The sequence below is a fragment of the Lytechinus pictus genome, chromosome 18 (genome assembly GCF_037042905.1).
Source record: "Lytechinus pictus isolate F3 Inbred chromosome 18, Lp3.0, whole genome shotgun sequence".
NCBI lineage: Eukaryota > Metazoa > Echinodermata > Echinoidea > Temnopleuroida > Toxopneustidae > Lytechinus > Lytechinus pictus.
In genome coordinates, this window is record NC_087262.1 from 11,378,464 (window position 1) to 11,392,851 (window position 14,388).

At 34.0% G+C, this 14,388-nt stretch overlaps 1 protein-coding gene across 2 annotated transcripts in view; it reads left to right on the forward strand.

The window, feature by feature from the left end:
• The first annotated feature begins 858 nt into the window (after positions 1–858).
• Positions 859–14,388, forward strand: part of LOC129281748 (choline O-acetyltransferase-like) — a 30,793-nt gene continuing 17,263 nt past the window's right edge. Inside the window, exons 1-2 of one of the 2 annotated variants that reach the window (XR_010296485.1) lie at positions 859–1,152; positions 9,576–9,964. Coding sequence is in view for 1 of the 2 variants with exons in the window: in XM_064113200.1 (XP_063969270.1) it covers positions 9,881–9,964 (84 nt within the window). In the remaining variant the exon portion in view is untranslated. The remainder of the gene's footprint in view (positions 1,153–9,575; positions 9,965–14,388) is intronic. The other variant, XM_064113200.1, reaches the window with a different exon arrangement.

A 14,388-nucleotide genomic window follows, 5' to 3' on the forward strand; every position in this document is an offset into this window, starting at 1 on the left:
AGATGCCGGTGACCCGGGTTCGATTCCCACTTGGTGTGCTAATGCCCTTTGGCTTTAAAGCATGCATGCTTTCATACCAATCAGGTATTACAACCACTACTATTTACCAATTGTTGTCTTTGCCTTGAATTTCCAACAACAAAAAATACAAACAAAATTGTCAGAATAATTGCTGACATCAACGTTAAGGTTGAAAACCTTAATCAAGAATTTTCCGCAGAAGGAACAGTGGGTTATGCTTTGATAACTAACCCAAAGTTGAATTCCAGACGAAACAGACATTTCTGTCAACACTTCCATTGCTATGTTCCATCTCACCTCTTCAATTCAATATGGATGACAAAGATAGTCGTGATAATGTGCCAAATGATTCAGTAAAAATGACTGTACACACAATACTCCTATCCTATTCGCATTTCAAAACCAGTTTTTATAACTTTTCACTTTTCACTTTTGGTTCAGAGGTGAAGCCATGATTTCTGTAGACGACTGACAACTGGCGTTTAAAAACTTGCATTCGTTAAATGAAATGACAATAGGTATACGTAAAAATGTAGTCTACGCTTTACCTAGAGAGAAGTTATTAATTATAAACAAGATTTGCACCCTCTGTTAGTTATTAAGCTTAAAAATATCAGTTGTCAAATGCATTACACAGAAGAATTAACACAATCATCTTTTCTGTCAAAAGGCGGCTTATTCCACTTACATCATCCTCCCTTTCCCATCTAACTGGAGTCAAACCGAATTATATTCATTCTCTTCTCATTCAATTTTCTTTCTCATCATCATCCTCCTCTTCTATCTCATCCGATCATTACGTCACCATAGTAACCAGTATGACGTCATTCAACCAGTATCATTCAATTTGTTGGTCCAATCAACGTCGCCGAGAGTAGTGTTAGCTCAGCCAGTGGAGTGTTAAATTGATAACACTTTTTTTAATCGTAACAGAGAAGTTGGAGCATGTTTCTTTTTTTATTTTCGTATGGATAACAGCGAAATTGCGCTCTTGACTCCATTGGTTCTTGAGAACAAATAATTATCATCGACTCTTTTTATATTTTCAAACGAATACTGTCAATTTTTTTCAAGTGAATGTGGGATAAAGATTTACCAATTTCAGCGGTGGCAACACGAAAAGAAATTAAGGTACGTAAGCTTATTTTAACCACCAACTCCGTAAAACATGAAGGTGACTAAAACAGACGCCATCCTCTAACAGTTTTCAGAAAGGTGAAGAATTTCCGAGCGATACACGAGCCGCTGTGCTGGTGGTTGTGGCGGTGGTGATTATGATCGTAAAGCTGAATTGGCGCCGGTGATTATGATCAAAGGCGCTGCGGTATCGGTGGTTCAAATACTGTTGGCGGCGTTACTTATGATGGTGTTATTGAAGGTGCTAGCAATTATTTTGAATACGAATTTCGGCAAATCCATTAGCAATAACATGAGATAAGTAGAGCATCTTAGAAAACAGTAGGCCTGTAAACTGTAATAGTGGTAGTGACAATAATTGAGTGATGACGACACTGTAGAAGACAATATATAAATCAAAGAGAGTTATGAATTAAAGATATGTACTCACGCACTGGTTGTAAAGGGGGGTTGTAACGATGCAAAAATCTGAAATGATAATACTTGTGTTGGTGGTGCTAATAGTGGATTAGTGGTGATGATACTCGATGGGGGTATAGAGTGTTGATGTTGGTGTTGGTGCATGTATGTTAACAAGGTTAATACTCTGGATACTCTGTGTCTTCGCACTGGTGTATCGGGGGTATAGTGTTGGTGTTAGTGCAGGTGTTGTGTATGTATTTTAAACGGTGTATGGTGCTCTCATGTCTCCACACTAGTGTAGTTAATCGTTGCTGTGATAGTTACATGAAAAAACAGTGATATCTTTTATGGCTAATCTTGATAAAAATTGACTTAAAAAGGTTGATATATGTGACGTAAAATGTATACTTCGTATTTTCTTAGCTTGATATATATAAGACGGGAGGTCGAACCATCGGATGTTTTCGGTTCTTCTTCGGGAATTTTCGTATCTCTTCCAGTACCAACACTAAATGGCAAATTCTCATGAACTAAACAGACTTCGAAAATGAGTGTCATACACATGCATGTATATTAGTGCCATAATTGACTTATGTCTTAGATGGACAATATTATGATTAATAGACGATATGCACTTTTCCATTAAATGAAGTGTCAATGTAGTGATAGTTACAATGGATGATGGGATGGATAGGGTATGGCTCCACACATGTACAATAACCGTAGTATGTGATCAATTATATTGTATACACCCTTGCAATACATCGCTTGAGCTGATGTAATTCAGTACAATAAAAAATGAATATGCAAGACAAAATCAGCAGCAAGTTAATATCATATTACATTAAACAAACATAATGCGCAAACTGGTAATGACTATGTGCTGAATATACACAAAACCGATATGTCTATAATTGGTATTCCAAGGCCTTTGAATTCATTTATAGCGCGTCGTTCGTATGAGTATTTTAATTATTATATAAAATGTGCTAAGTCGTAACTTACGATAAAAACTATTATGTTCAGACACATTTTATATAGGTCTCATAACCGTGAAGTCCTTGAAAATTCGATATGTCTTATATGGGGAGAAGGAGATATTAGATATGTATGCTTTTAGATTAACTCGTTGTCAGCTGAATTAAAATTCACTATTGGCAGAAGAATTAGACCACATGTAATTGGATTGACTCCAGCACGAGATCACAGAGTGTCCCAAGAAAAGGATCAATGATTAAATTCGATCCATTTATGAACTTTTCTTTGTACTTAGGTGAAATGTAACAAAGGAATGTGTATAAATACGATGCTTTCTGCTTTAATATGTTTAGTATTATTTTATTACAAAAATAAATTTTTCTTATTTAGTTTGTTGTGTAATGTAATTGTTAATTTATGTTTGTTTTAGTCGTCATTCATCATTTATTTGTATTTTATTGTGTATGATTTTTGTCATGTTTTTTATTAAAGAATTATTCACCAAAACATGTAGAATACAAACACACAAAACCTCATACACAAGGGGAGAAGAGGATGAGCGATTTCAGAAATGATTATATCATTACCCCATGAATCAGTTTGGTCAAATTTAAGCTGGTACCAATTTCTCTCATGAATGCCCAGGGACATTAATCACACACACACACACCCAACAAAACATTTATTGTGGAATTCGAAGAGATTATGTTTAGAAAAGTTTATCACTGGGTATCCGAAGACATCGTGTCAGTAGGAATCTCGTATACACCGATAATAATTATGAAATTTTACTATACAACCGAGGACATCTTTAACGACGTTGTAAATCGAGGACTTATTGATTGCCCCACTTCACGCAATAACTTCCCGGGTACCGATGTGCACTGTACGTCATCTGTACATTTGTAAAGTTATGTGTGTGTCCTCAGTTTCCAGCATAGGAAAGTGCATGCTCAATTTCTGCCCTCACAAACGCACACACACGCAACAATTCGCTAAACATCACTCATACACACAACCAGACCTAAACCGCATTCTCCCGCTTTCATTAAAGTGCACACCTGTGCATCTTCAAAATACCAAAAGTCATTCTCAAAATTTATCTCCAACGTAGAGCATATAAAGATCGGAAGATGGAAACCCTATTAGATCATCAGCTCTCTTTCTTCCTATTTTATTCCTATTCTCCGTACTTGCCTCTGATCCTTGAACCAATCTAGCAATTTAAAACGTTTTCTTAACACACCTCCTATCCTTCAAAGTTATTCATCCTTCAAACCATAAAGCAATTCATATTATTCATATCAGATGATCAACGAACTGTTTTATAGAGTATCCTTCGAAGAGGAAGAACCAAGTCAGCATTCATAAAGCAACGTACAGTGATGGGGATAGTTGTCAAATTGAATTAGGCTCGTTATTTATTCTTTTGATTTCATGAACAGAGTAAAAACGTCGTCAGAATAGGTTGGTAGAAGTCATACCTTGTATTTCACTTGTAATTCAGAGAGAAATGCGAATTCTTTTGGGTTATTTTTAGCTTCAAAATGAATGAAAAACTGTATACATCTATCTGGTATAAAGGGGAATAGCGTACAACTACAAGGTTCTATGCAATAGAATAAAGATTCAATTATGTTGATTGTTAGATAGGGATAACTCCACCATAACTTTGATACCACTTTTCAAGCTCCGTCTATAGTGATTTATTCAATAGGCATGTCTCGTAGTAAAAACTGAATCAAACATCCCTTACAGGTTATCGATTGCAACATACGAAGTGAAAATACCAATATAATTTAAATTATTCACATACATGTAGAATTTGCACAGTAAATTAAAAAAATGTAATTTCCTTTTTAAACAGTTTACAATATAGATCCTTTGGCCCGTATTCTGAAGTCGAATTTAACTTAGACCATGGTCTAACTCTGTGCTAATGTTATGGAAAGCCAAACGTTTCAAAATTTTATTTACAGTGAATACTTTTCATTTTTACTCTGCTCTTCACTAATTCTTAAATGTGAAGACAGCTGTCATACTTATCCTTCCCAGGCAGTTACTAATGTTTTGGGAGTCAACTGAGCTGATACATTGAACCTCTACTGTTATGGATTTACGTAACAACTGGCTTAAACTTAAAACCAGAGTTTAATTTAAACCCGACTTCAGAATACGGGCCTTTAAGATATATTCAGTTTGGCTTTGAAAAGTGACTAACTGAAAATTAATTCATTTTAGTCCTATGGATTAAATTCTAAATCTATAGAAAAAAAATGAATGAAAATCTGTTAGCTTTTAATTTAAATACACAAGGGTTGAGTCTATATCCTTGAAAATTAGAGTGAGAGTACAAGAGAGAGAGAGCGAGAGAGAGAGAGAGAGAGAGCGCGCCAAGAACATGGGATGTCAGCATAATACACAACCATTTAAATATCAACATTGGAACGAAAGGGTAACTTACAGTTAGTTGGATAGGATGGGTCATTTTCCTAATGTGATTAATAAAATTGCAGAAATAGAAGAAAAAAGAAAAAATATATAAAAAATAACAAAAAAATGCTCTTAACACTATCAACTCATGTACAGTTGTGCTAAACACAAAAATACACCCCTTCATGCCGAGTGTTGAAAGTAGATAACAAGAAAACAATGTTCGGCAAGCCCAGAAAAACAAACTTTATTGAATGTAATATTTCATCACCTGACTTCACAATTAAGTATCTATACCATGGCAGAACTTGAACACTTTAAATATGTTCATTTTCTGGTGGGGTTCACTAACTTTTAAGCACCACTGTATATAGTACCTCTATTTCCTTACTCTAGTGACATTAAAGTTATTTTGCCCTCCCCTTGAAATATCACAATACCGTTACGACGCACGTCATTGTAACATTGTGAAATTAGGGTAATATACAGACATAGGTCAGTAAAGGATGGGTACTATGTGTTTGGAGTATCACCCTGTTTAGTCATACTATGAGATCGCCCCTTCACCAAATTGAATATATATATATATATCTACATACTTTCCAAAAAAAAATTGGAGCTATTGGATAATCCTAATTAAACATTACCGATGTAAAACATTTTCTTTTAAGATATACCTATATTTAGTAAATTAATCCAAATATATGCATGGTAATTGTAAATCCATTATGTCTTTTACATCTTCAGATACCTGAAGAAGGCCCAACTAAATGGTCGAAAGCTTGTACTAATAAAAGTTGAAGAAATCCAGGCTACGTCTCTAGCTTCAATGCTTTTTGAGCTTCTTCGCCAATATATTACTCACTGAAGCACCCACGCAATGTTTAGGTCCTTGCTCATCACAATTATATATATACATGTATATATATATATATAAACCCCTCAAAATATGTTTGGAAATCTGTGTTTGGCCATTAATTTCTCCCAACTCCCAATTTTACACAATGCATATTTTACATCATTCAAAAGATCATTTATTTTCTTTAAAATGATACAATGCTTGTTATGATCATGCCATCACGAAAAGAGCAGGATCTAAAAGTGTTGGATGAGGTCTGAATTGAAAAGCTGCAAAACAAGCAAACGGGGTTTGGAAATCTGAGTTTGACCATTAACTTCTCCCAACTCCCAATTTTACACAATGCATATTTGATATCGTTCAAAAGATCATTTATTTTCTTTAAAATGATACCATGCTTGTTATGATTATGCCATCGCGAAAAGAGCAAGATTTAAAAAATGTTGGATGAGGTCTGAATTGAAAAGCTGCAAAACGAGCAGAAAGAGTCATGAAGGGTCAATACAGAACATTATTTTTGTCTGTGTAAATAGAGATCCATTCAAATCAAGCCCCTACTTCTGTTATGATGGTCATGTGAGATAACATGGTTTGAGTTGTGGTTTAAAATACCCATGCATGTTTATTTGTTTGTTATGTGTATGCTTGTGCAGAGGTATTTTTGATTCCATGTTAATGTTGATGTTAAGGTGCCTGAAAACAATTAATGAAACCGCTGAGAAACTCACTCATCACCACTGAAAAAAGAACAGTGACTTTCAATATTGTGTTATTTTGCAACTTTTGAATTTTGACCTTGCCCTACATTTCAAAGCACTGCACCTCCATGTGAACGATAATTATATCATGTAGGGTATCATTTCAATGAAAATTAAATTATCTATTCATTGATATTAATTACATATTGATATTCACTAAAAACCGATGAGGAATTATCGATCAAGGTAAAGAAAAAATGCTGAGAAGCACACTGATCACCACGGAAAAAAGAACATTGACTTTCAATATTGTGCCATTTTGCAACTTTTGAATTTTGACCTTGCCCCACATTTCAAAGCACTGCACTTCCATGTAAACGATAATCATATCATGTAGGTATCATTTTAATGAAAATTAAATGATCTATTCATTGATATTAATTACATATTGATATTCACTAAAAACCGATGAGGAATTATCGATCAAATTAAAGAAAAAATGCTGAGAAGCACACTGATCACCACGGAAAAAAGAACATTGACTTTCAATATTGTGCCATTTTGCAACTTTTTAATTTTGACCTTGCCCCACATTTCAAGGCACTGCACCCCCATGTGAACGATAATCATATCATGTAGGGTATCATTTTAATGAAAATTAAATGATCTATTCATTGATATTAATTACATATTGATATTCACTAAAAACCGATGAGGAATTATCGATCAGAGTATAAAAAAAACGCTGAAAAGCTCACTCATCACCACTGAAAAAAGAACAATGACTTTCAATATTGTGTCACCTCGCCCCACATTTCAAGGCACCGCACCTCCATGTGAACCATATCATATCATGTAGGGTATTATTTTAAAGAAAACTAAATGCTCTATTCATTGCTATTAATTACACATTGATATTTACTAAAACCGAGGAGGGATTATCGATCAAAGTCAGATTTCCAAAATTTTATATATATATATATATAATCCACATATGGATAGTGCAAAACACCATGTTAAGAGTGCTCGACTATATAGGTACCTGAAGAATGGGAGAAGCGTTCTTGCTGTTCCTATGAAACAGATATGTAGTGCATGAAGTTACACATGAATTTCTACTTGTTTGTATATATATATATATATATATATGTATGTATATGTACATATATATATGTATATATACATATACATATGTATATATACATATGTATATATATATATATATATATATATATATATATATATATATATATATATATATATATATATATACAAACAAGTGTGACTTTACCTTTCATTTTTGAGAGCTATGCTCCTTTTAAAATCTACGATTTTATTTTTACGGCATTTACTAAACCTTTTGTGATTATTTTATATATATATATATATATATATATAAATATATATATATAAATATATTGACTGGTGTAATTCCAAATGTACGAAAGGGAATAATTCAGAAGTATAGTAACATATATCCACAAATTAGTTGTAATTCATCCCAATGACAAAGTAATCATTGCTTTGCTCTACGCTCAAGGTTTTACTAAAAGATTGAAGGGCGTTGCATATCTGATAGCTCTGATAGAAAATGACAACTTTCGCGCTTGTTTTTTACAAATCGAATTGAAATGATTATTTCTTGTTTTCTTCTTAAGGACGTCATCTATCTATTTGTAGAGTGAAGAATAGGTTTGCATTTTTTAATATTATTCATTGATTCAACTATTTATTTTTAGTTAATTTTCTCGTCCCTCTTGTAAACTGACATTACCTTGCGTGTTTAAAACGATGGTGCAATAAGTTAATAATGACCATTGTAGCCATATGAAACAAAGGAAGGTATAAAAGCTTCTAAAACATATTTTCTTTGAGAGAACTTACATTAGGTGTGCGCCGACATTTAATTTAGAAAGCCTACACTTTTAAAGCAAAAATAAATGATGAGAAACTGTACTTTCTTAAAAGATTCAGAAAAAGGGTTAAGTGGGGTTTTAAACTCTTTTTGAGAAAAATATTGTTCTGTAAAGTGATTTCCAGTCCTTATAAATACAAATAACTCTTTTCATTACTATTTTCATGGAGTTTGTATTAAGCCGGGAAAAAAATAGTCTAAATTTCGTTGATTCCCCCTTAATGTTAATATGTGGTGCTGTCGTAGAAGCGTAGTAATAAGAGCCGGTAAAACTAAAACTATGGCGTCTAAATAGAGAAGTAGGTATTATGTAAGATATGCTATTTGAATAAGCTGTTAGGGTTCGAATATATGTTTCAATATGTTTTAGTATCTGCATGTGTACATATAATACACTATATTCCCATCGATAATAACAGAAGGCCTTGTCTAGCATGCGTAAGTCTGAATCAATTTATCAATACTTTGTATGCGAGGACACAGGGACCCAGTAATTAGCAATCGTGGCTTGTATTTCCTATTCGCGTGACACAACTCTAATTAAGACAATCTATTCTCTGCAAACCATAAATCATGATGTCCGTCATGAGTTTTGTATGGCATATTACCGACTGCACATCAGAAATGTTGAATATTCTATAAAGGTATCTGATATGCAAGACAACTGTTTATTCTTTTTTTGTCTAAACAAATTGTGGTCTAATCATCACGATGAATGGAAATGAATATATTTTTTTTGTACACCTCTTCTACTTCTTCTTAACCTTCCTTTTCCGTCTTCTTCTTCTTCTTTTTTCTTTTTCTTCTTCTTCTTCTTCTTCTCCTTCTTTTCTATGTCATCCTTCATTCTTTACCTTTTCCTCCTCACATTCTTCTTCTTTTTCATCTTCCTTCTCCTCCTACTGCTCCTCCTCCTTCTTTCTCCTTCTTCTTTCTTCTTCTTTTTCTTATTTTTTCTACCTTCCCATTTCTCCTTTCATTTTAGTCAATGTTGTCTTATTTATATCACCTTTATCACGTTTATTCAAAAGCAAATTCAAACTTGGAAAATAAAACGGTGAAATTCACGTAATGCTATTAAAAGCGTATATTTTTTTATGGCTTTATTTCATTTTTCTGTCTCATTCCACAGTTTCAATGATGCGAACGTCCGATCGTCACAACGTTTTCAGCAGATAACATTATCCACCAACCCGCATACGAGGTTTACTTGTACTTCACAAACTGAGGCGCATCCCCCATTGCATCCGTCTGAGGGTATCCGTTAGCACCTGCTCATTCATCGTGAACTGCTCGACACCATACCGACAAGCCATTGGACGAACCACGCCCTTACCACCACCGAGCAACGCTCAGGGGTGCATACTACCAGGCCACACCCACCTGCTATTACCCCTGTCTCTCTGTAGTAGATCTTCACCGGTCACTCCGTCATACATGAACCACATGCCTAACCGTCATCACTCTCACTATGTCGCCAACGGAGAGATCGATGATGACATAACGAACCCCATACACCTGGTGAGTAGATTCACTAATCATCCACAAATGAAATCAGTTCTGCACCTAAATTCAAAACTTTTTTCAGCCTATTTTACTTCAAAAATACAAACAGAATGAGCTATAAATTTATTTTTGGCATGAAATCGTTTCGATTAATAGAGGTGTACTATACGAGTTAAAAACTAAACCTTTCTGACACAGAGTAGCAAAATGCAAATAGAGTATTGTCAATCACTTTGATATGTTTTTCCGTTCACTTTAAACAGTGTTACTGGTCTCTTGATATCCATATTGCTCGTTTCCCACTCGCCCTGTCTTTTAGATGTTATCCTTACCTCAATTTTTTAAAATAATTATTTGTCATTCTGTTTTCTCCTCTCTTCAATGTCAATTAAATTCTCTTTGAAATATTATGTCATTTTCTTTTATATACCTGGCTTATTGTGTCAAATATTTTCATATTCTATTTAAAAATGACATTCGAATCTATATTTTGCATCTGAAATCGATGTCAGAAATATATCCACAGAAAACCTATGATAACTTAATATTCTATTTGTAAATTATGCTGTCGACCTAAATGCTATGAAATGCTAAGGCGACAACTCTTCATGTATTTTATCAGCGGCCCATAACGCCATTTCGTTTTAATGTACAGTGTAGTTAATTGTCAAATATGTATACAGCCTCTCTTTGTAATTAACCATGTTAACTCTTGTTTCTCTTTTTAGTTTGTTCACTAGTTTTATCAAGCGTTGTGATGCATGTTTGTTCATTGTAAGTGAGTTATTAATATTTTTGTATCATATTCTATTATTTGCTTTTTCAACGGCCTCTCAACCATTCGTATATCCGGATGTAGAGAAATGATAAAAGCCCAACTTTTTGGCATAATGGTCATTTCTAGATAAAGCATCAATGGCAAACAAGATTCCATGAAGTTCTATTGAAAATGAAAATTTCACGCAAAATAATATGCTAATTGGCTGTGTTCAAATACAAATCCATATTATAGCATTAAAAACGAGGATTTATTTTGCTATTGGTCACTTTCGAATAAAGCATTAGTTTTAGATAATATTCCATTAAATTTTTGACGAGGAATCAACACTCAATGGTAATCTTTGCAAATCTTTGCAAATCAAAATTACATGTACATTTACATAATATTTACATATATATCATGACAGCTATAGACAGAAGATGATGGAAGTGTATTAAATATATTAAATAATGATGACATGTGTTTCAACAACGCATATTGGACGAGGAAGTTACTTAGTGTAACCATTCTCTGTTACATGAAGATTTGATTTGAATGCTCTTGGAGAAAATTTGAAGGCATTGATCTAAGAGAGATATACAATTCCTTTCTTCCATTTTTGCAATGTTATATTGTTTATCCCATTGGAATATCGCTTTATACATAAATCACTATAGTAATTTCAATGAATGGGGATATTTCTGCATGAAGATTTGATATTCATCAAAATCTTCTCGAGGAAATTTGAAGACTTTGATCTGACAAAGATGTAGAAAAAGTTCATGCTTTTCTTATGCATTATTATATTCTTTATCTCATTGAAATACTGCTTTATGGATAAATTAGCATATTTCTGCATAAAGATTAGATTTTCATTAGCATGTCCCAGTGGACGAAAATGAAGCTGTTGACCTTCTAACACACGTTGGGAATGTTTGGCGTTTTTTTAAACTCTGCCCCAAAACTAGCATTAGCACGTTTCATATCGCTTTCGTAATTATCACCCTTCCTCTGACACCCCCCCCCCCCCTTGCATGTTTTAACTAACCCACATTCTTGAATTCGTATATAACTTTGCTATTACGCTCCTGTACTTTTCATATTTGTTCACTTCCATTCTCTTTTGTAATTATCGTATTATTTTCATGGTTGCTTGTATCATGCTTTTGGTTATTATCATTGTCTTGTACTGTTCACGGCCTTGCTGAATTTAAGTCCTGATAAAATAAATTAAATACAAATACATTACAAACATCTCAAATTTTAATGGGTTGGATGATTCCCAATATAAAACGCAAGCCTATCTCATACATATTTTTCCTTCAGCGAACTTTACGATGAAAATAAGGCACGCCGTTCGGGCTAATAACGCCGTCTCATTTGCTAGTATAAATATCAATCGTAATCCGATAGTGCATTTTACTTTCATTTTATTTTCATCCGACTTGAAATGAAATTCGGCCACCCAATTCCGGCCGGCATCTTATTCCGGTCTCAAGTACTCACTCGAACTGCTGTTAATTGGAGTCGTCTAGGTGCGCGGTAGAGCCGGAATCGCCCCAGGCCCTGCCTGACATTGCGATGGCAGGCAAGCCCGCGGGGGCGAAAATCCTTGATTTTCATCTCATAACCCAAACCAATGACAGCCATCTTGACGTTTCAAGGAAAAATAATCTCACGCCATATCATTTCTTTCCACCTAACACCGTAATGGCATTTACGATAAGCGAGAAAAAAAATCAATTTTGAATTATTTATCTTAGAAGCTACATGGAGGCGTGTTACACCATGCGGAAGACGAAAATGGAACGGCAATATTGAGTATATTGGTAACTGATAAACAGATCGCAGCAATTGTTATTTAACTTTCATTCATTTCCATGAATTCCAAAGAATATAATTGTCAAAGTTACTATGATCAGAGAGGTAGTTTTTCAACAGGCGATGATTCAATAACCTATTTCGTTGAGTCTTTAGAATTAACTTAGTTTGATCATTTAATGATAATAATTATAAAAAACAATCATAACAATCATAATAACAGTATCAACAGTAGTAGCAGTAGCACCAGTAGTAGTAGTAGTAGTAGTAGTAGTAGTAGTAGTAGTAGTAGTAGTAGTAGTAATAGTAGTAGTAGTAGTAGAAGTAGTAATAGTAGTAGCAATAACAATAATTCTGCTAATGATAATAATGAATTAAATTATTAATAATAACAATAACATTACAACAACACATTCATGTCGTTCACTCTATAAACAGTGAGACTTTAGAAAAAAAAAAAAAAGAAACTAGGTTGATATATAAACCCGTATCAATGATTACTAATATATGGATAAGAGATAGATAGATAGATAGATACATGCAAATAGATAGATAGATAATGCGGTGGGCATAATAGGTAGATAGGTAGATAGATAGATAGATAGATATGTAGGTGGGTCGGCAGATAGATAGATAGATAGATTGATGGATAGTTGGATGGATGGATAGATAGATAGATAGATTATGTTGATATATGGGTAAATATATATTTCAAGTGAAAGCCAAAGGGGAGGGGGCTGCTTACAATGAACGAGGCTTGGTAATCAATACCTATATCCGTTACACTTTGTATTTCTGATCGATACGATACGCACGACTCTTGTTTACATGAAGCAGGGAGCACGCACGCTACGTGAGCGTTGAGTGAGGCGCCAAAATTAGCGCGCTTAATTAGGCTCGTTCAATGAAATTCATTAGAAAAATCAAATTGCCTTTCAGAATTCCTGGCGGAAAATTGAATTTCGTTGTCTCTTTCTGAAGCGGAATCGAAGAGAAAATACGTTACATTTAGAATAGAGTTCACCATTACTTCCAAACCAGTAAAAAAGGAAATTTCGTTAAAAGGAACATTGTTGATGTAAATTAGAGGATAATGAAATTTATCTCTGTTTTGAAAGTACATTGAAACTCTAATATTGAATGAGAGACTTCCACTGAGTTATTTCATTACGATTATTTATCTTTGCTACTAGTCATTTCTAGAGAGAATGCTTGAGGGGTAGAGACCAGCTTCATTGCAAGATATTTTATGAACTATTTTCTCCCCTTTGGTTTATAGTAAGCCTTCACAATTTTCGCCAAAAATTAAAAAGATAATGTTCGAAAATTGTTTTAAAAGAATTGCGCACTCGTGTCAAAGAGGCAATCGTTATAAAATAATATACATAACACTGTCACGCCTTTCCTGAGGTTTTATGCACTACAGTCCATTGCATGCCTTCTGGTCCATTCCAGGGTCTTTGGTCTGGGAAAAATTGCCTAATCTTTGGAAAATGGTAGCACTAACTTCTAAAAAAAATCAATAAATATAAAATAAGTGTCTCTTCTTATTTTCAGCAATTTTCCCAAGTCTTCGGCCTTTAATTATCTCCGTATGAAACCGCGTATTATGAACATGTACGGACTATTCAATGGAGGCACATTGCGTAGGATACAACGCCTAAACTGCCTAATCCAATCATCAAAATTTTCAAAGACAGCATGGGTATGATTTCATTCAAGATTATCGATAATTATTGCTCTGAAATCTAAAGTCAACAGTGAAAAAAAACATGTCGAAGCCGGTGTCAAAGGCGGCTCATTAGACGGTGTAGGTGAGAGCGCAATGTGGTAATGATAGTATACTACAGGAATTCCA